The 19020-nt window shown below is 60.1% G+C and overlaps 1 protein-coding gene across 1 annotated transcript; it reads right to left on the minus strand.

The window, feature by feature from the left end:
• Positions 1-8428: 8428 nt before the first annotated feature.
• On the minus strand, positions 8429-9619 carry LOC127677263 (collagen alpha-1(VIII) chain-like). The gene is made up of 2 exons (XM_052172374.1): positions 8999-9619; positions 8429-8926 (listed from the first exon to the last, which is right to left on the minus strand). Exons 1-2 carry the CDS (start codon positions 9617-9619, stop codon positions 8429-8431), a joined length of 1119 nt encoding a protein of 372 aa, XP_052028334.1.
• Positions 9620-19020: the final 9401 nt, after the last annotated feature.

Below are 19020 nucleotides of genomic sequence, written 5' to 3' on the forward strand. Positions count from 1 at the left end.
CCTGGGCTTTTATTTTGATGCTAATTCCACTCCTCAGAAGGGCTGCAGATGAGGAGTTGCCATGTGAACTTTCTCCTCACCTTAACTTTTCAAATAAAGGCTTGAGCCAATGATTGGGCAGGAGGAAGTGGGAGGAGCTGAGAGTCTAGGGGAGGAGCGACTGGGGGGGCAGGAAGAGGAGGAGCTACCGAGATCAACAGAGAAGCAGCAGAATCAACGGAGAAGCAGCAGAGGAAGCTCCTGCCCTGGAGAAACCGCAAGTTATATGGGATAATATAAATGGAAATAGAGTAGTGTAGTGGGAGATCTGCCCAATCTAGGCTTGTAGCTTGTTTTGTTAACTGAGTGAGTTGAGCTTTCTTTTACCAGGGAATTGAGTTGGAAACAAAGTAGCAACACTCCTGTTCTATACTCTCCCCACTTCTCACTACTGCACTTGACAGAGATAAAGACAAAGCCCACCTACCCCGGAACTCTCCAATGTGCTTTCAATCGGGCCTGTGAGCTCACTTGGGGGTCTGTCTTGGTAATGGGAGACCCCAGCATGAGGGACTTCTGCAGAATAAAACACTCTGTGTATTTACATACTATTTGAGTCCAGGTATCATTCTTCAGCAAATCATGGACCCTTACAGAAGCAGAGTCCAGAACAGTTGCAGAATCCCTGTCAGGCTGGGAGTGAATTCTGGGGGGAAAGGGGAGTTGTGTGTGTGTGTGTGTGTGTGAGTCGGGGGCAGGGGAGGGAAGGACTTCTCTGACTAAATGAGACAGCCCTATTAGCTTGTGCACTTAACTTTATTCTGGGTGGGCTTATATACGTATATTTTTTTTCAGGTGGGAATGGGCTATATATGAATTTTGGAGGGTGGGAAGGAGTTTTGAGGGTGAATGAGTTTAAAGCATTGTGAATGGCCTCATTTTTATGGAGAGGCCTTCCAGAAATCCCAGGTACTTGCTGGGCAGGTTCTTATCTACATCTATGTTATTTTTTTAAAAAAGATTTATTTATGTATTATATATACAGTGTTCTGCCTGCATGTATGCCTGCAGGGTAGAAGAGGGTACCAGATCATATTATAGATGGTTATGACCCACCATGTGGGTGCTGCGAATTGTACTCAGGACCTCTGGAAGAGCATCTGTGTGGCATAGCCTCTGAGTCATCTTTCTAGCACTGGGCAGGTTCTTATCAGGAAAGAGACCTTTGACCTTGTAGGTTTGCCAAGGACTATTTGACATTCCTCAGGTAGAAGATTGGGGGTCTGGCTTCCCTGGTCAGGCAGAGAAGAGGAAGCCCCACTAGATAAAGGGAGCCCTCTATTTTGTCCGAGCTCAGAGGAGCTGTCTGGACATGGTAGATTTTGATCTTAAGTATTAAGTATGGAGGTGCAATACACAGGCATGCCTACAGCCTGATCTCATGAAGGCATTTTCTCAATTGGTGATTTCTCTTATGACTCTAACTTGTGTCAAATTGACATAAAACTAGTCAATATATTGATCTATACTGGCTGGTTTTGTGTGTCAACTTGCCACAGACTGGAGTTATCCCAGAGAAAGGAGCTTCAGTTGCAATTTTGTTTATTTCAGTTGCAGTTTTGATTATCAGCATTCTGTAATCCTAGTCCCTTGACTCCTAGGAAAAGACTGTAAGCACATTTTTTTTTTTAACTTTGCAAAAGAATTCATCTATCTGCCTGCCTTTGTAAGCACAGACAATAAGTTTAGCTGGGTGGAATCCCGTTCTGAAATTATCATTCCCACCATGCCTGGACCTAAACTCATCCTATCCCAGGCTGACCTTGAACTTGGGAATCTGCCTGTCTTTGTAAGCATAAACAATACATTTAGCTGGGTAGGATCTTTCCCTGTGATCACCACTTCCTAAATCTCTTTTATCCTCCCCGAGTGTCTGTCTGACAAGCTGACTCATAGTGCATCTGCCTTTGTTCTTTTAGGTCAATGAAGCTCCTTATACAATTCATATTGCATCTTTATGTATTTTGCATAGTTGAGAAATTATATAGTTTTGAACTCATATTTTCAGAATTCTTTTCCACAACTTTAAGGCTGTCCTGAAGGGCTCAGCATTTACTATTTTTAGCCAAGGACATAGACAAACCCTTTATCTCCCTGACTCTTGCTGTCTCTGATTATCATGGAGTCATTAACCTTGGCAGAGAGGATATTCCTGGATAACTTGGGCAGGGAGAATATTTCCTGAAGGAGGAACATGAAGGAAAATATATTTTATATATTTATATTATAAATAATGATATATATTTATAATATTTATACAAACAAGCCTCATACAAAGAGAACATGTCATGGAAACCCCACAACCTGCTGGCTCTGCTTCAGGAGTGGGAAACCATGCCACACAGTTCCTTCCACATGGCCATACAGGACTCAGCAGGGTGGCATGGGGGCTGTATGACAGGATAGAGCAGTATTCCCAGGGATGTCAGCTGATTTAAAATTTCAAAGTAGGTCTCATTGTTACCATTGAACCTGCATGACCATCATGATGTAACATTTGTGATCATGACTTTGTAAAATTATGACTTTCTCTGTCAGTTCTTGTTCCAAACCACACAGCGATCTCTGTATTCATGAAAGGCGTAAGGTACAGTAGCTGTGCAGATTCTGAGCTATGCTAACTCCACAATGCTGGCCTGGTCTACTCCCCAGTCATGTGGCCTGTTATCTGTCCTCTTAGTTTGCCCTGTCTTCTTTGTTCATCCGTGTCCTGTTGGCAGCTCTCCAGTCCCCACCTGACACCCTCTCTCCCTCTCTCCCTCTCTCTGGGCCCAGAGGTCCAGCATGTTCCTTTCCTGCCCAGCTATTGGTGTTCAGATATTTGTTTACCAATCAGAAAGTGATGGAGTTTACAAAACACTGAGTCAGAAGATGCTTCATAATAATTACAATACCAGAGTCTGGACTGCAACCAGATCTATGGGTACAGAAATTAGAATTTAAATACAAAAATTCCTCCACATGACTTCTTCTAACAAGAGAAATCTGAAAGTGGAAACAGGCGCATTGAAATAAAATGTAGAGGAAAGCTGGTCTGCTGCAAAATCTTACAATATTGAGTATCTAACCCAGCCAAAGATTATTATCCATTTTAAGTAGTTCCTAAATTTTTATAATGAAAATTAAACTATAGTTTTCACATTTCCCTTTTCCATCCCTGTCTCTCAGACCTTCAGCATCTTTTTCTTTAATGATACACATTTATAGATAAATGTATAAATGTGTGCCTGCACTGTGCTGAGTCTGTTCAGTGAGGTCCGAACACTGGGTGTTGGATCACCAGGTAGGGGACTCATTCCTGGGATGATGAATTCTCCCTCTCTGAGCTGTTCTTGTAAGTTGCTGAAGAGTCAAGAGTAACTCCAGGCATTGGTCTGCTGCCCCCTTCTAACTGCAGGTCCTCATATCTACATTCTTTACAGCTGCAGTAAAACCACCTGGCCTGCATGATCCCCTTAAAGGTTGAGATACGACCACTGTCTTAGAATAGCCCCAGCAGCCTGCTATCTGCCACACCCTGGGCTGGAGAACTAATCCTCAATTTCTGAATTGCTTCTTTATTATTCCCTGAACATCTATCTGCTCATGGGTTTATGCTCACACCTTTTCAGGGTCCTGTTGTCAGCTCTGACTGAGCCTGACTGGGACCCTTACCAGTTAGAAGCAGTGTTCCTGCAGTGACTAAAGTGGCTTTTGGTTTATTTATGACGTCGATGATCCTTTCCTCATTATCTGCACACCCTGTGACCCCAACAGCTGCCTATAGCTCTTTATCTCAGGATCAATCCCCATGATGATGCACCCTTCACTCTACAGTGCCCAATGGCATTGTCTGTGCTTCGTTATCCTTTAGGTAGCCATATTGTTGTGGTGTCATGGCTGCAGCTTCCATGTCATTTCTAGAAGACGCCCACCCTGCAGTTATTAGGATAAATATGCAGAGTTGATCAGGAATCACAGTGGTTTAGTACAGGGTCGGTCGTCGGTTCTGCCATAAACTCCATATTCTCAGTAGCCATGAGTAGTTTGCTAGGATTCCAGCACCAGTCAGGATTTCCTTCCTGTCTAGCAAGCCATTGTTTAAGTCCAATGTGAAAGACCAGTTACTTCCTCATAGAAGTGCCACTACTGACCCCTTTGGGACACACACCCAGCCTTGTTGGTCACTTGGTGGTGACTGATTGTATCCCTCCATTGGCAGCTTCTACAGCACCTGCCAGGATTATGAAAGCTGGGCCTCACGGAGGTTGTTGTAGTGTCACATCCAACCCAAGTTTTCTGTCGCATGACCCAAGTACTTGTTTTCAGCAGTAGGACCATGCCTTCAATTCCTGGGAAGTGAACAAGGGAAGAAGCATTAGTCTATATTGTTTTGGGAGTCTCTTGGATACCCATAACCAGAGACTCAAAAGGTTTCTCATGCCAGGGTTATAATGTTTGAGTGTTTGGCTCGGGAACCTTTGGTTTCAGGTTATGTCCTGTCTTCGAGGACTTGGTATGTTCCAGGTTATGAAGGGATGGGTTTATTCTCTGACTCCTGAGGTTTAGGGTGTGTCCATGGCTGCTCTGGGTCATGTTTTGACTGGGCTACTTTCCTATCAGGCTTTGTTCTGGCGTTCTATCATTTAGGTTTCGACCAGGATTCTTAGATTTCAAGGTTTGGCCAGGACTACTTTTGTCTTAGTTTTGAGCCCACGCTCAAAAATTTATATATTTAGTGGTAGGACCTCTGTGTATACACACCAAGGCTTACTGGCACAGTTTCTCACAAGTTTTGAATCCCCAGATCAATCCATAAATAGGCAAATGAACAAGGAATGCAATAAAAGCTTTGGTTAAGATGATCCAGCTATCACTAGAAATCCTGTCTCCATCCCTGGTAAGTCACTGATGTCTATGAACTGCAAACACCCTTCCCCCTTATGCTGGCTCAAGTGCATTGCGTTCAGAGTCTGCAAGCCCATCCAGGAGTGCAAGCAGAGTAAATAAAACCTGAGCCCATGGATGTCTAAATGTAAGGAAGGATGTCTAAATGATTCATAAGAACATGGTTTTCTTCAAAGGCCTGTGGCACTGGGAATTGTCCAGGGATGAAGACTAGGGAAATGGAAGGCAGAGATGTGTGTGGTGGGATAGTGAACACTAATCAGTCACCTGTGTGCCCAAGATAATCAGGGGAAGCCCAGCCTTTAGGTCCTCTAATTCATGGGACACAGAACACTTTACTGTTCCATTGACATGACTCTACCTGTGTTGGGGAACCATGCATGGAATATCACTGTGAGTGCATTCTTCCACATGAGGAGAATCACTGGAAAACACTTTCCAGATGCCTGGTGCCCTGTGGCCCACACCCAACCTACTCTGCCTTCTGTGCCCTCCATCCCTTCATCATAACTCCTCTAAAAGCTGTTGCATTTTGGCACTGGAAGTGGCTGGTTACTGTCCCTACAGTTTAGAAATTTTAGCCCCATGATTTTGGGACTAGCTAGGGCTCCTCCTTCCTTGTCGCTTTTTCCTTGGGTGACTCCAGCTAAAGGGAAAGATACAAACCATGGGCAGAGGTACACTCATCTTCAGGATGAGCCGTGAGCATACATATGTGTGCCATGCAGATAGACACAGCAGGTGAGGAACAGATATGCTAGCTGCCCACACTTGCTGTTTGTAACTATCACAGCCTGTTTTAAGAAGTTCAATTAAGGACTTAAAACCATCATTCAGAAACACAAAGAGCCAAAGTAAACATTTCAGGAAAAAATGGTAGCAGATGAACTGTAGATATTTATTAAAATCCTTATACACAATCCTTATTTCCTTATTTCATTCTAGGGCATGAAATGCCTGATAAAAAGGTAAGATGACAAGGCTTGTGAGTTGTATTGTATATAGAAATGAAGGTAAAGAAATCAGGGATCTCCTTGGGTTCTGATGAGGCTTTCAGAAAGCGTGGGCAACTAACTGTGTCTCAACAGTTACCACCAAAGGAGGGATTTTAGGGCTTTCCCTGAACTTCATTACACAGTTGAGTTAAAATTGTGCCTGGGCTCCAGGGTCATCATTCTTAATCCTATGGATTACTCGGAGTTTTAGTTGGGTCTGGATGAGGATCAAGGTCAACAGGGAGTGTCTAGGGAATGAGATGTCAGGATAAGGGTTTGAAGCACAGTCTTGCAATTTGTGAGAGCACTATCAAGTATCAGACCACCACTGGTCATTGTAGTGGTTCCAACTTCCTCTAAGTTCTTGGTGTTGGCTAACACATACCCAGGATGATCATTCTCTAGATCTCTCGAAGACAAGATGGCAGCTGGGCACATAATGGCTACTGAGTGCGGCCCACACACCCAATATGCCAAAATCTGCCGAGACTGTCTCTAGTGTTGTCCAAACATTTGGTAGTTCTGGATCCTATGAGATGAGCATATCTCCTGGGCTTGATGAGGAAGGCTGTGGCCAACAACAGTTCTTGGTGGCACATAATGGCTACTGAGTGCGGCCCACACACCCAATATGCCAAAGTCTGCCGAGACTTTCTCTATTGTTGTCCACACATTTGGTGGTTCTGGATCCTATGAGATGAGCATATCTCCTGGGCTTGATGAGGAAGGCTGTGGCCAACAACCCTTCTTGGTGGCACATAATGGCTACTGAGTGCGGCCCACACACCCAATATGCCAAAGTCTGCCGAGACTGTCTCTATTGTTGTCCACACATTTGGTGGTTCTGGATCCTCTGAGGTGAATATAAATCCTGGGCTTGATGAAGGAAGGCTGTGGCTAACAACACTTCTTGGTGCCGCGGAGACTCCAGCTTACACTGCTATGGATTGAGGGTGAATCATCAATTTAGGAAGACTTGTGACTGCATCTAAGATTTTTAGTGAACTAAGTCTAACCTGGGGGACTGTGTATAAGATAAGGCCAAGTGCAATCCAAACATTATATTTAGGTTGTTTGGCCATTATGGGGTTGGTCCTTGTCCCATGGGGTGGGGGCCTGGCTCCTTTGCAGTAAGCATAGTACTGAGTCATATGAAGAGAGGGTGCGGCCCACACACCCTTGAATTTAAGCTGGACCCACTGTGCTCTGTACTCAGTAGTTGCCAGGGTCCCATTGATGTCACTTTATGGCCTTTGCCATCATTGCACTCGTTAGACCGGCTCCCCTTGTGGTTAGGCTGTGTCCAACCTTCCTGGAGTAGATGGTATGGCCTTGGTCACACTTGAGGTCAGCTTCTCCTTGATCTCCGGACGGCCTCATCTACGAAGACCTGGGCACGGATTTCTGAGTGTAGCCCTCACACCTTGGTTCAAAGGTGTCCCCTTATGTTTATGTGTGGCCAAGACTATTTGAAAGCAATGGAAAGATCTTAAAACCTGTTGTGAGAGTGTTGGAAGAATTCCAGACACAGCCCATAAACCATAATGGTACACAAGGGGCTTCCAGATTATCATGGATGAGAGTTCATAGGTTATGATCTGATGTCCATCATCTGTGTAGGAATGGTTGTCAGTTAGTCCACATATCTTGTATATGGCCTGGATCACAAATGAGGCTTTGGCTTGTTCAGGTTGTGGTGATGCTGTCATCCTTGTTCACAAGTGTTAAGGATGAAGCCTGAATTGAATGAAGTACGTAGGTATAATCCATATATCGGGTAATTCAACATATCAGTAGTATAGTACTCGAAGTTTTGTGAGTCTGAGATTATTAATGAAGAAGCTAGGATGTGTCTTCATTGATTAATCGATGCATAAATAATCACAGTATCAATAGAAATTAAGACCTTGAATCATAGCACGTCATGGTAAACTAACCACACTGGTGTTTCATTTTAGGCTTGACCAGCCCAAACTTCTTGGTTTGGGCCGAGGCTGCTTTGGGCAGCAGTTAATCCAGGATTATTTCAGTGATACATTTGGATTGAATGAAGTATTTATGTATATCCATACATAGGGTAATCCAGATGTCCTATTATATCAGTAGAGTACTCGAAGTTTTGTGAGTCAGAGAAGATTGATGAAGAAGCTCCAGTGTATCTTCATTGATGAATAGATGCATAAATAATCATAGTATCAATAGAAATTAAGACCTTGACTCATAGCAAGTCATGGAACACTAACCACAGTTTTTTTCGTTTAAGGCTTGACCAGGCCACACTTCTTGGTTTGGGAAGAGGTTTCTTTGGGTAAGGGTTAATCTAAGATAATTCCATGTTACATTTGGATCCAAACTTCAAGTTCAGGGTCCGGCCTTTGCACATTTTCTTTACATATGGCCTGTCTTTCTCGAGGGTCAGGGTTTGGATAAGCAGTATGCTTTTTCTTCACTTGGTCCAGGCCTCTGACCTACATCTATATCTCCTTCTTGCTTAGGGCCCAGGCAGCTTAGAGGTCAGGGCAAAGGTCCATATCCCTTCTACTTTGACCTGACTTTTCAGGGTCAGGGTCAGGGTTCGGCCCAGACCCATATTCCGCCTTCTTGGGGCAAGGGCCGCTTCGGGTGACGGGTAGGCCCGGGCCTCCATTCCCCCTTCTTGGGGCAAGGGCCGCTTCGGGTGACGGGTAGGCCCGGGCCTCCATTCCCCCTTCTTGGGGCAAGGGCCGCTTCGGGTGACGGGTAGGCCCGGGCCTCCATTCCCCCTTCTTGCTGGGGCCCGGGCCGCTTCGGGGTGACGGGTAGGCCCGGGCCTCCATTCCCCCTTCTTGCTGGGGCCCAGGCCGCTTCGGGGTGACGGGTAGGCCCGGGCCTCCATTCCCCCTTCTTGCTGGGGCCCGGGCCGCTTCGGGGTGACGGGTAGGCCCGGGCCCCCATTCCCCCTTCTTGCTGGGGCCCGGGCCGCTTCGGGGTGACGGGTAGGCCCGGGCCCCCATTCCCTCTTCTTGCTGGGGCCCGGGACGCTTCGGGGTGACTGGTAGGCCCAGGCCCCCATTCCCCCTTCTTGCTGGGGCCCGGGCCGCTTCGGGGTGACTGGTAGGCCCAGGGCCCCATTCCCCCTTCTTGCTGGGGCCCGGGCCGCTTCGGGGTGACTGGTAGGCCCAGGGCCCCATTCCCCCTTCTCGCTGGGGCCCGGGCCGCTTCGGGGTGACTGGTAGGCCCAGGGCCCCATTCCCCCTTCTCGCTGGGGCCCGGGCCGCTTCGGGTGACGGGGAGGACCAGGCCCCCATTCCCCCTTCTCGCTGGGGCCCTGGCCGCTTCGGGTGACGGGGAGGACCAGGCCCCCATTCCCGCTTCTCGCTGGGGCCCTGGCCGCTTCGGGTGACGGGGAGGACCAGGCCCCCATTCCTGCTTCTCGCTGGGGCCCGGGCCGATTCTGGGTGACGGGGAGGACCAGGCCCCCATTCCTGCTTCTCGCTGGGGCCCGGGCCGATTCTGGGTGACGGGGAGGACCAGGCCGCCATTCCTGCTTCTCCCTGGGGCCCAGGCCGATTCTGGGTGACGGGGAGGACCAGGCCGCCATTCCTCCTTCTCGCTGGGGCCCGGGCCGATTCTGGGTGACGGGGAGGACCAGGCCACCATTCCTCCTTCTCGCTGGGGCCCGGGCCGATTCTGGGTGACGGGGAGGACCAGGCCGCCATTCCTCCTTCTCGCTGGGGCCCGGGCCGATTCTGGGTGACGGGGAGGCCCAGGCCCCCATTCCTGCTTCTCGCTGGGGCCCGGGCCGATTCTGGGTGACGGGGAGGCCCAGGCCCCCATTCCTGCTTCTCGCTGGGGCCCGGGCCGCTTCGGGTGACGGGGAGGCCCAGGCCCCCATTCCTCCTCTCCCTGGGGCCCGGGCCGCTTCGGGTGACGGGGAGGCCCAGGCCACCATTCCTCCTTCTCACTGGGGCCCGGGCCGCTTCGGGTGACGGGGAGGCCCAGGCCACCATTCCTCCTTCTCGCTGGGGCCCGGGCCGCTTCGGGGTGACGGGGAGGCCCAGGCCCCCATTCCTCCTTCTCGCTGGGGCCCGGGCCGATTCGGGGTGACGGGGAGGCCCAGGCCCCCATTCCTCCTTCTCGCTGGGGCCCGGGCCGATTCGGGGTGACGGGGAGGCCCAGGCCCCCATTCCTCCTTCTCGCTGGGGCCCGGGCCGCTTCGGGGTGACGGGGAGGCCCAGGCCCCCATTCCTCCTTCTCGCTGGGGCCCGGGCCGCTTCGGGGTGACGGGGAGGCCCAGGCCCCCATTCCTCCTTCTCGCTGGGGCCCGGGCCGCTTCGGGGTGACGGGGAGGCCCAGGCCCCCATTCCTCCTTCTCGCTGGGGCCCGGGCCGCTTCGGGGTGACGGGGAGGCCCAGGCCCCCATTCCTCCTTCTCGCTGGGGCCCGGGCCGCTTCGGGGTGACGGGGAGGCCCAGGCCCCCATTCCTTCTTCTCGCTGGGGCCCGGGCCGCTTCGGGGTGAGGGGGAGGCCCAGGCCCCCATTCCTTCTTCTCGCTGGGGCCCGGGCCGCTTCGGGGTGAGGGGGAGGCCCAGGCCCCCATTCCTCCTTCTCGCTGGGGCCCGGGCCGCTTCGGGGTGAGGGGGAGGCCCAGGCCCCCATTCCTCCTTCTCGCTGGGGCCCGGGCCGCTTCGGGGTGAGGGGGAGGCCCAGGCCCCCATTCCTCCTTCTCGCTGGGGCCCGGGCCGCTTCGGGGTGAGGGGGAGGCCCAGGCCCGCATTCCTCCTTCTCGCTGGGGCCCGGGCCGCTTCGGGGTGAGGGGGAGGCCCAGGCCCCCATTCCTCCTTCTCGCTGGGGCCCGGGCCGCTTCGGGGTGAGGGGGAGGCCCAGGCCCCCATTCCTCCTTCTCGCTGGGGCCCGGGCCGCTTCGGGGTGAGGGGGAGGCCCAGGCCCCCATTCCTCCTTCTCGCTGGGGCCCGGGCCGCTTCGGGGTGACGGGGAGGCCCAGGCCCCCATTCCTCCTTCTCGCTGGGGCCCGGGCCGCTTCGGGGTGACGGGGAGGCCCAGGCCCCCATTCCTCCTTCTCGCTGGGGCCCGGGCCGCTTCGGGGTGACGGGGAGGCCCAGGCCCCCATTCCTCCTCCTCGCTGGGGCCCGGGCCGCTTCGGGGTGACGGGGAGGCCCAGGCCCCCATTCCTCCTCCTCGCTGGGGCCCGGGCCGCTTCGGGGTGACGGGGAGGCCCAGGCCCCCATTCCTCCTCCTCGCTGGGGCCCGGGCCGCTTCGGGGTGACGGGGAGGCCCAGGCCCCCATTCCTCCTCCTCGCTGGGGCCCGGGCCGCTTCGGGGTGACGGGTAGGCCCAGGCCCCCATTCCTCCTCCTCGCTGGGGCCCGGGCCGCTTCGGGGTGACGGGTAGGCCCAGGCCCCCATTCCTCCTTCTCGCTGGGGCCCGGGCCGCTTCGGGGTGACGGGTAGGCCCAGGCCCCCATTTCTCCTTCTCGCTGGGGCCCGGGCCGCTTCGGGGTGACGGGTAGGCCCAGGCCCCCATTCCTCCTTCTCGCTGGGGCCCGGGCCGCTTCGGGGTGACGGGTAGGCCCAGGCCCCCATTCCTTCTTCTCGCTGGGGCCCGGGCTGCTTCGGGGTGACGGGGAGGCCCAGGCCCCCATTCCTCCTTCTCGCTGGGGCCCGGGCCGCTTCGGGGTGAGGGGGAGGCCCAGGCCCCCATTCCTGCTTCTCGCTGGGGCCCGGGCCGCTTCGGGGTGAGGGGGAGGCCCAGGCCCCCATTCCTGCTTCTCGCTGGGGCCCGGGCCGCTTCGGGGTGAGGGGGAGGCCCAGGCCCACATTCCTGCTTCTCGCTGGGGCCCGGGCCGCTTCGGGGTGACGGGGAGGCCCAGGCCCCCATTCCTGCTTCTCGCTGGGGCCCGGGCCGCTTCGGGGTGACGGGGAGGCCCAGGCCCCCATTCCTTCTTCTCGCTGGGGCCCGGGCCGCTTCGGGGTGACGGGGAGGCCCAGGCCCCCATTCCTTCTTCTCGCTGGGGCCCGGGCCGCTTCGGGGTGACGGGGAGGCCCAGGCCCCCATTCCTTCTTCTTGCTGGGGCCCGGGCCGCTTCGGGGTGACGGGTAGGCCCAGGCCCCCATTCCTTCTTCTTGCTGGGGCCCGGGCCGCTTCGGGGTGACGGGTAGGCCCAGGCCCCCATTCCTTCTTCTTGCTGGGGCCCGGGCCGCTTCGGGGTGACGGGTAGGCCCAGGCCCCCATTCCTTCTTCTTGCTGGGGCCCGGGCCGCTAAGGGGTGAGGGGTAGGCCCAGGCCCCCATTCCTTCTTCTTGCTGGGGCCCGGGCCGCTAAGGGGTGAGGGGTAGGCCCAGGCCCCCATTCCTTCTTCTTGCTGGGGCCCGGGCCTCTAAGGGGTGAGGATGAGGCCCAGGCCCCCATTCCTTCTTCTTGCTGGGGCCCGGGCCTCTAAGGGGTGACGGGGAGGCCCAGGCCCCCATTCCTGCTTCTCGCTGGGGCCCGGGCCGCTTCGGGGTGACGGGGAGGCCCAGGCCCCCATTCCGGCTTCTCGCTGGGGCCCGGGCCGATTCTGGGTGACGGGGAGGCCCAGGCCCCCATTCCTGCTTCTCGCTGGGGCCCGGGCCGATTCTGGGTGACGGGGAGGCCCAGGCCCCCATTCCTGCTTCTCGCTGGGGCCCGGGCCGATTCTGGGTGACAGGGAGGCCCAGGCCCCCATTCCTGCTTCTCGCTGGAGCCCGGGCCGATTCTGGGTGACGGGGAGGCCCAGGCCCCCATTCCTGCTTCTCGCTGGGGCCCGGGCCGATTCTGGGTGACGGGGAGGCCCAGGCCCCCATTCCTTCTTCTCGCTGGGGCCCGGGCCGATTCTGGGTGACGGGGAGGCCCAGGCCCCCATTCCTTCTTCTCGTGGGGCCCGGGCCGCTTCGGGGTGACGGGGAGGCCCAGGCCCCCATTCCTTCTTCTAGCTGGGGCCCGGGCCGCTTCGGGGTGACGGGGAGGCCCAGGCCCCCATTCCTTCTTCTCGCTGGGGCCCGGGCCGCTTCGGGGTGACGGGGAGGCCCAGGCCCCCATTCCTGCTTCTCGCTGGGGCCCGGGCCGATTCTGGGTGACGGGGAGGCCCAGGCCCCCATTCATGCTTCTCGCTGGGGCCCGGGCCGATTCTGGGTGACGGGGAGGCCCAGGCCCCCATTCCTCCTTCTCGCTGGGTCCCGGGCCGATTCTGGGTGACGGGGAGGCCCAGGCCCCCATTCCTCCTTCTCGCTGGGTCCCGGGCCGATTCTGGGTGACGGGGAGGCCCAGGCCCCCATTCCTCCTTCTCGCTGGGGCCCGGGCCGCTTCGGGGTGACGGGGAGGCCCAGGCCACCATTCCTCCTTCTCGCTGGGGCCCGGGCCGCTTCGGGGTGACGGGGAGGCCCAGGCCACAATTCCTCCTTCTCGCTGGGGCCCGGGCCGCTTCGGGGTGACGGGGAGGCCCAGGCCACCATTCCTCCTTCTCGCTGGGGCAAGGGCCGCTTCGGGGTGACGGGGAGGCCCAGGCCACCATTCCTCCTTCTCGCTGGGGCAAGGGCCGCTTCGGGGTGACGGGGAGGCCCAGGCCACCATTCCTTCTTCTCGCTGGGGCCCGGGCCGCTTCGGGGTGACTGGGAGGCCCAGGCCACCATTGCTTCTTCTCGCTGGGGCCCGGGCCGCTTCGGGGTGACTGGGAGGCCCAGGCCACCATTGCTTCTTCTCGCTGGGGCCCGGGCCGCTTCGGGGTGACGGGGAGGCCCAGGCCACCATTGCTTCTTCTCGCTGGGGCCCGGGCCGCTTCGGGGTGACGGGGAGGCCCAGGCCACCATTGCTTCTTCTCGCTGGGGCCCGGGCCGCTTCGGGGTGACGGGGAGGCCCAGGCCACCATTCCTGCTTCTCGCTGGGGCCCGGGCCGATTCTGGGTGACGGGGAGGCCCAGGCCCCCATTCCTGCTTCTCGCTGGGGCCCGGGCCGATTCTGGGTGACGGGGAGGCCCAGGCCCTCATTCCTGCTTCTCGCTGGGTCCTGGGCCGATTCTGGGTGACGGGGAGGCCCAGGCCCCCATTCCTCCTTCTCGCTGGGGCCCGGGCCGATTCTGGGTGACGGGGAGGCCCAGGCCCCCATTCCTCCTTCTCGCTGGGGCCCGGGCCGCTTCGGGGTGACGGGGAGGCCCAGGCCCCCATTCCTTCTTCTTGCTGGGGCCCGGGCCGCTTCGGGGTGACGGGTAGGCCCAGGCCCCCATTCCTTCTTCTTGCTGGGGCCCGGGCCGCTAAGGGGTGAGGGGTAGGCCCAGGCCCCCATTCCTTCTTCTTGCTGGGGCCCGGGCCGCTAAGGGGTGAGGGGTAGGCCCAGGCCCCCATTCCTTCTTCTTGCTGGGGCCCGGGCCTCTAAGGGGTGAGGATGAGGCCCAGGCCCCCATTCCTTCTTCTTGCTGGGGCCCGGGCCTCTAAGGGGTGACGGGGAGGCCCAGGCCCCCATTCCTGCTTCTCGCTGGGGCCCGGGCCGCTTCGGGGTGACGGGGAGGCCCAGGCCCCCATTCCGGCTTCTCGCTGGGGCCCGGGCCGATTCTGGGTGACGGGGAGGCCCAGGCCCCCATTCCTGCTTCTCGCTGGGGCCCGGGCCGATTCTGGGTGACGGGGAGGCCCAGGCCCCCATTCCTGCTTCTCGCTGGGGCCCGGGCCGATTCTGGGTGACAGGGAGGCCCAGGCCCCCATTCCTGCTTCTCGCTGGAGCCCGGGCCGATTCTGGGTGACGGGGAGGCCCAGGCCCCCATTCCTGCTTCTCGCTGGGGCCCGGGCCGATTCTGGGTGACGGGGAGGCCCAGGCCCCCATTCCTTCTTCTCGCTGGGGCCCGGGCCGATTCTGGGTGACGGGGAGGCCCAGGCCCCCATTCCTTCTTCTCGTGGGGCCCGGGCCGCTTCGGGGTGACGGGGAGGCCCAGGCCCCCATTCCTTCTTCTAGCTGGGGCCCGGGCCGCTTCGGGGTGACGGGGAGGCCCAGGCCCCCATTCCTTCTTCTAGCTGGGGCCCGGGCCGCTTCGGGGTGACGGGGAGGCCCAGGCCCCCATTCCTTCTTCTCGCTGGGGCCCGGGCCGCTTCGGGGTGACGGGGAGGCCCAGGCCCCCATTCCTGCTTCTCGCTGGGGCCCGGGCCGATTCTGGGTGACGGGGAGGCCCAGGCCCCCATTCCTGCTTCTCGCTGGGGCCCGGGCCGATTCTGGGTGACGGGGAGGCCCAGGCCCCCATTCCTCCTTCTCGCTGGGTCCCGGGCCGATTCTGGGTGACGGGGAGGCCCAGGCCCCCATTCCTCCTTCTCGCTGGGTCCCGGGCCGATTCTGGGTGACGGGGAGGCCCAGGCCCCCATTCCTCCTTCTCGCTGGGGCCCGGGCCGCTTCGGGGTGACGGGGAGGCCCAGGCCACCATTCCTCTTTCTCGCTGGGGCCCGGGCCGCTTCGGGGTGACGGGGAGGCCCAGGCCACAATTCCTCCTTCTCGCTGGGGCCCGGGCCGCTTCGGGGTGACGGGGAGGCCCAGGCCACCATTCCTCCTTCTCGCTGGGGCAAGGGCCGCTTCGGGGTGACGGGGAGGCCCAGGCCACCATTCCTCCTTCTCGCTGGGGCAAGGGCCGCTTCGGGGTGACGGGGAGGCCCAGGCCACCATTCCTTCTTCTCGCTGGGGCCCGGGCCGCTTCGGGGTGACTGGGAGGCCCAGGCCACCATTGCTTCTTCTCGCTGGGGCCCGGGCCGCTTCGGGGTGACTGGGAGGCCCAGGCCACCATTGCTTCTTCTCGCTGGGGCCCGGGCCGCTTCGGGGTGACGGGGAGGCCCAGGCCACCATTGCTTCTTCTCGCTGGGGCCCGGGCCGCTTCGGGGTGACGGGGAGGCCCAGGCCACCATTGCTTCTTCTCGCTGGGGCCCGGGCCGCTTCGGGGTGACGGGGAGGCCCAGGCCACCATTCCTGCTTCTCGCTGGGGCCCGGGCCGATTCTGGGTGACGGGGAGGCCCAGGCCCCCATTCCTGCTTCTCGCTGGGGCCCGGGCCGATTCTGGGTGACGGGGAGGCCCAGGCCCTCATTCCTGCTTCTCGCTGGGTCCTGGGCCGATTCTGGGTGACGGGGAGGCCCAGGCCCCCATTCCTCCTTCTCGCTGGGGCCCGGGCCGATTCTGGGTGACGGGGAGGCCCAGGCCCCCATTCCTCCTTCTCGCTGGGGCCCGGGCCGCTTCGGGGTGACGGGGAGGCCCAGGCCCCCATTCCTCCTTCTCACTGGGGCCCGGGCCGCTTCGGGGTGACGGGGAGGCCCAGGCCACCATTCCTCCTTCTCACTGGGGCAAGGGCCGCTTCGGGGTGACGGGGAGGCCCAGGCCACCATTCCTCCTTCTCGCTGGGGCAAGGGCCGCTTTGGGGTGACGGGGAGGCCCAGGCCACCATTCCTCCTTCTCGCTGGGGCAAGGGCCGCTTCGGGGTGACGGGGAGGCCCAGGCCACCATTGCTTCTTCTCGCTGGGGCCCGGGCCGCTTCGGGGTGACGGGGAGGCCCAGGCCACCATTGCTTCTTCTCGCTGGGGCCCGGGCCGCTTCGGGGTGACGGGGAGGCCCAGGCCCCCATTGCTTCTTCTCGCTGGGGCCCGGGCCGCTTCGGGGTGACGGGGAGGCCCAGGCCCCCATTGCTTCTTCTCGCTGGGGCCCGGGCCGCTTCGGGGTGACGGGGAGGCCCAGGCCCCCATTGCTTCTTCTCGCTGGGGCCCGGGCCGCTTCGGGGTGACGGGGAGGCCCAGGCCCCCATTGCTTCTTCTCGCTGGGGCCCGGGCCGCTTCGGGGTGACGGGGAGGCCCAGGCCCCCATTCCTTCTTCTCGCTGGGGCCCGGGCCGCTTCGGGGTGACGGGGAGGCCCAGGCCCCCATTCCTTCTTCTCGCTGGGGCCCGGCCGCTTCGGGGTGACGGGGAGGCCCAGGCCCCCATTCCTGCTTCTCGCTGGTGCCGGGCCGCTTCGGGGAGACGGGGAGGCCCAGGCCCCCATTCCTGCTTCTTGCTGGGGCCCGGGCCGCTTCGGGGTGACGGGGAGGCCCAGGCCACCATTCCTGCTTCTCGCTGGGGCCCGGGCCGCTTCGGGGTGACGGGGAGGCCCAGGCCACCATTGCTTCTTCTCGCTGGGGCCCGGGCCGCTTCGGGGTGACGGGGAGGCCCAGGCCACCATTGCTTCTTCTCGCTGGGGCCCGGGCCGCTTCGGGGTGACGGGGAGGCCCAGGCCACCATTGCTTCTTCTCGCTGGGGCCCGGGCCGCTTCGGGGTGACGGGGAGGCCCAGGCCACCATTGCTTCTTCTCGCTGGGGCCCGGGCCGCTTCGGGGTGACGGGGAGGCCCAGGCCCCCATTGCTTCTTCTCGCTGGGGCCCGGGCCGCTTCGGGGTGACGGGGAGGCCCAGGCCCCCATTGCTTCTTCTCGCTGGGGCCCGGGCCGCTTCGGGGTGACGGGGAGGCCCAGGCCCCCATTCCTTCTTCTCGCTGGGGCCCGGGCCTCTTCGGGGTGACGGGGAGGCCCAGGCCCCCATTCCTTCTTCTCGCTGGGGCCCGGGCCGCTTCGGGGTGACGGGGAGGCCCAGGCCCCCATTCCTGCTTCTCCTTGGGGCCCGGGCCGCTTCGGGGTGACGGGGAGGCCCAGGCCCCCATTCCTGCTTCTCGCTGGGGCCCGGGCCGCTTCGGGGTGACGGGGAGGCCCAGGCCACCATTCCTGCTTCTCGCTGGGGCCCGGGCCGCTTCGGGGTGACGGGGAGGCCCAGGCCACCATTCCTGCTTCTCGCTGGGGCCCGGGCCGCTTCGGGGTGACGGGGAGGCCCAGGCCACCATTCCTGCTTCTCGCTGGGGCCCGGGCCGCTTCAGGGTGACGGGGAGGCCCAGGCCACCATTCCTCCTTCTCGCTGGGGCCCGGGCCGCTTCGGGTGACGGGGAGGCCCAGGCCCCCATTCCTTCTTCTTGCTGGGGCCCGGGCCGCTAAGGGGTGAGGATGAGGCCCAGGCCCCCATTCCTTCTTCTTGCTGGGGCCCGGGCCGCTTCGGGGTGACGGGGAGGCCCAGGGTGCCATTCCTTCTTCTCGCCGGGGCCCGGGCCGCTTCGGGGTGACGGGGAGGCCCAGGCCACCATTCCTTCTTCCTGCCGGGGCCCGGTCCGCTTCGGGGTGACGGGGAGGCCCAGGCCACCATTCCTTCTTCTTGCCGGGGCCCGGTCCGCTTCGGGGTGACGGGGAGGCCCAGGCCACCATTCCTTCTTCTTGCCGGGGCCCGGGCCGCTTAGGGGTGACGGGGAGGCCCAGGCCCCCATTCCTTCTTCTTGCCTGCGCCCGGGCCGCTTCGGGGTGACGGGTAGGCCCAGGCCCCCATTGCTTCTTCTTGCTGGCGCCCGGGCCGCTTCGGGGTGACGGGGAGGCCCAGGCCCCCATTCCTTCTTCTCGCTGGGGCCCGGGCCGCTTCGGGGTGACGGGTAGGCCCAGGCCCCCATTGCTTCTTCTCGCTGGCGCCTGGGCCGCTTCGTGGTGACGGGTAGGCCCAGGCCCCCATTACTTCTTCTCGCTGGGGCCCGGGCCGCTTCGGGGTGACGGGGAGGCCCAGGCCCCCATTCCTTCTTCTCGCTGGGGCCCGGGCCGCTTCGGGGTGACGGGTAGGCCCAGGCCCCCATTGCTTCTTCTCGCTGGCGCCTGGGCCGCTTCGGGGTGACGGGTAGGCCCAGGCCCCCATTACTTCTTCTCGCTGGCGCCTGGGCCGCTTCGGGGTGAGGGGGAGGCCCAGGCCCCCATTGCTTCTTCTCGCTGGGGCCCAGGCCGCTTCGGGGTGACGGAGAGGCCCAGGCCCCCATTGCTTCTTCTCGCTGGGGCCTGGGCCGCTTCGGGGTGACGGGGAGGCCCAGGCCCCCATTCCTCCTTCTCGCTGGGGCCCGGCCGCTTCGGGGTGACGGGGAGGCCCAGGCCCCCATTCCTCCTTCTCGCTGGGGCCCGGCCGCTTCGGGGTGACGGGGAGGCCCAGGCCCCCATTCCTCCTTCTCGCTGGGGCCCGGGCCGCTTCGGGGTGACGGGGAGGCCCAGGCCCCCATTCCTCCTTCTCGCTGGGGCCCGGGCCGCTTC

The sequence above is a fragment of the Apodemus sylvaticus genome, chromosome 2 (genome assembly GCF_947179515.1).
Source record: "Apodemus sylvaticus chromosome 2, mApoSyl1.1, whole genome shotgun sequence".
NCBI classification, from domain to species: domain Eukaryota; kingdom Metazoa; phylum Chordata; class Mammalia; order Rodentia; family Muridae; genus Apodemus; species Apodemus sylvaticus.

What these genes read in the sequence shown, in the direction of transcription:
- LOC127677263 (XM_052172374.1), bottom strand. Translation starts at nt 9,619, where the DNA reads ATGGCGGCCTGGTCCTCCCCGTCACCCAGAATCGGCCCGGGCCCCAGC. An exon ending in CTACCAGTCACCCCGAAGCG is followed by an intron (nt 8,927 to 8,998) that starts GCCCGGGCCCCA and finishes CCCGGGCCCCAG; the next exon opens with CAAGAAGAGGGAATGGGGGC.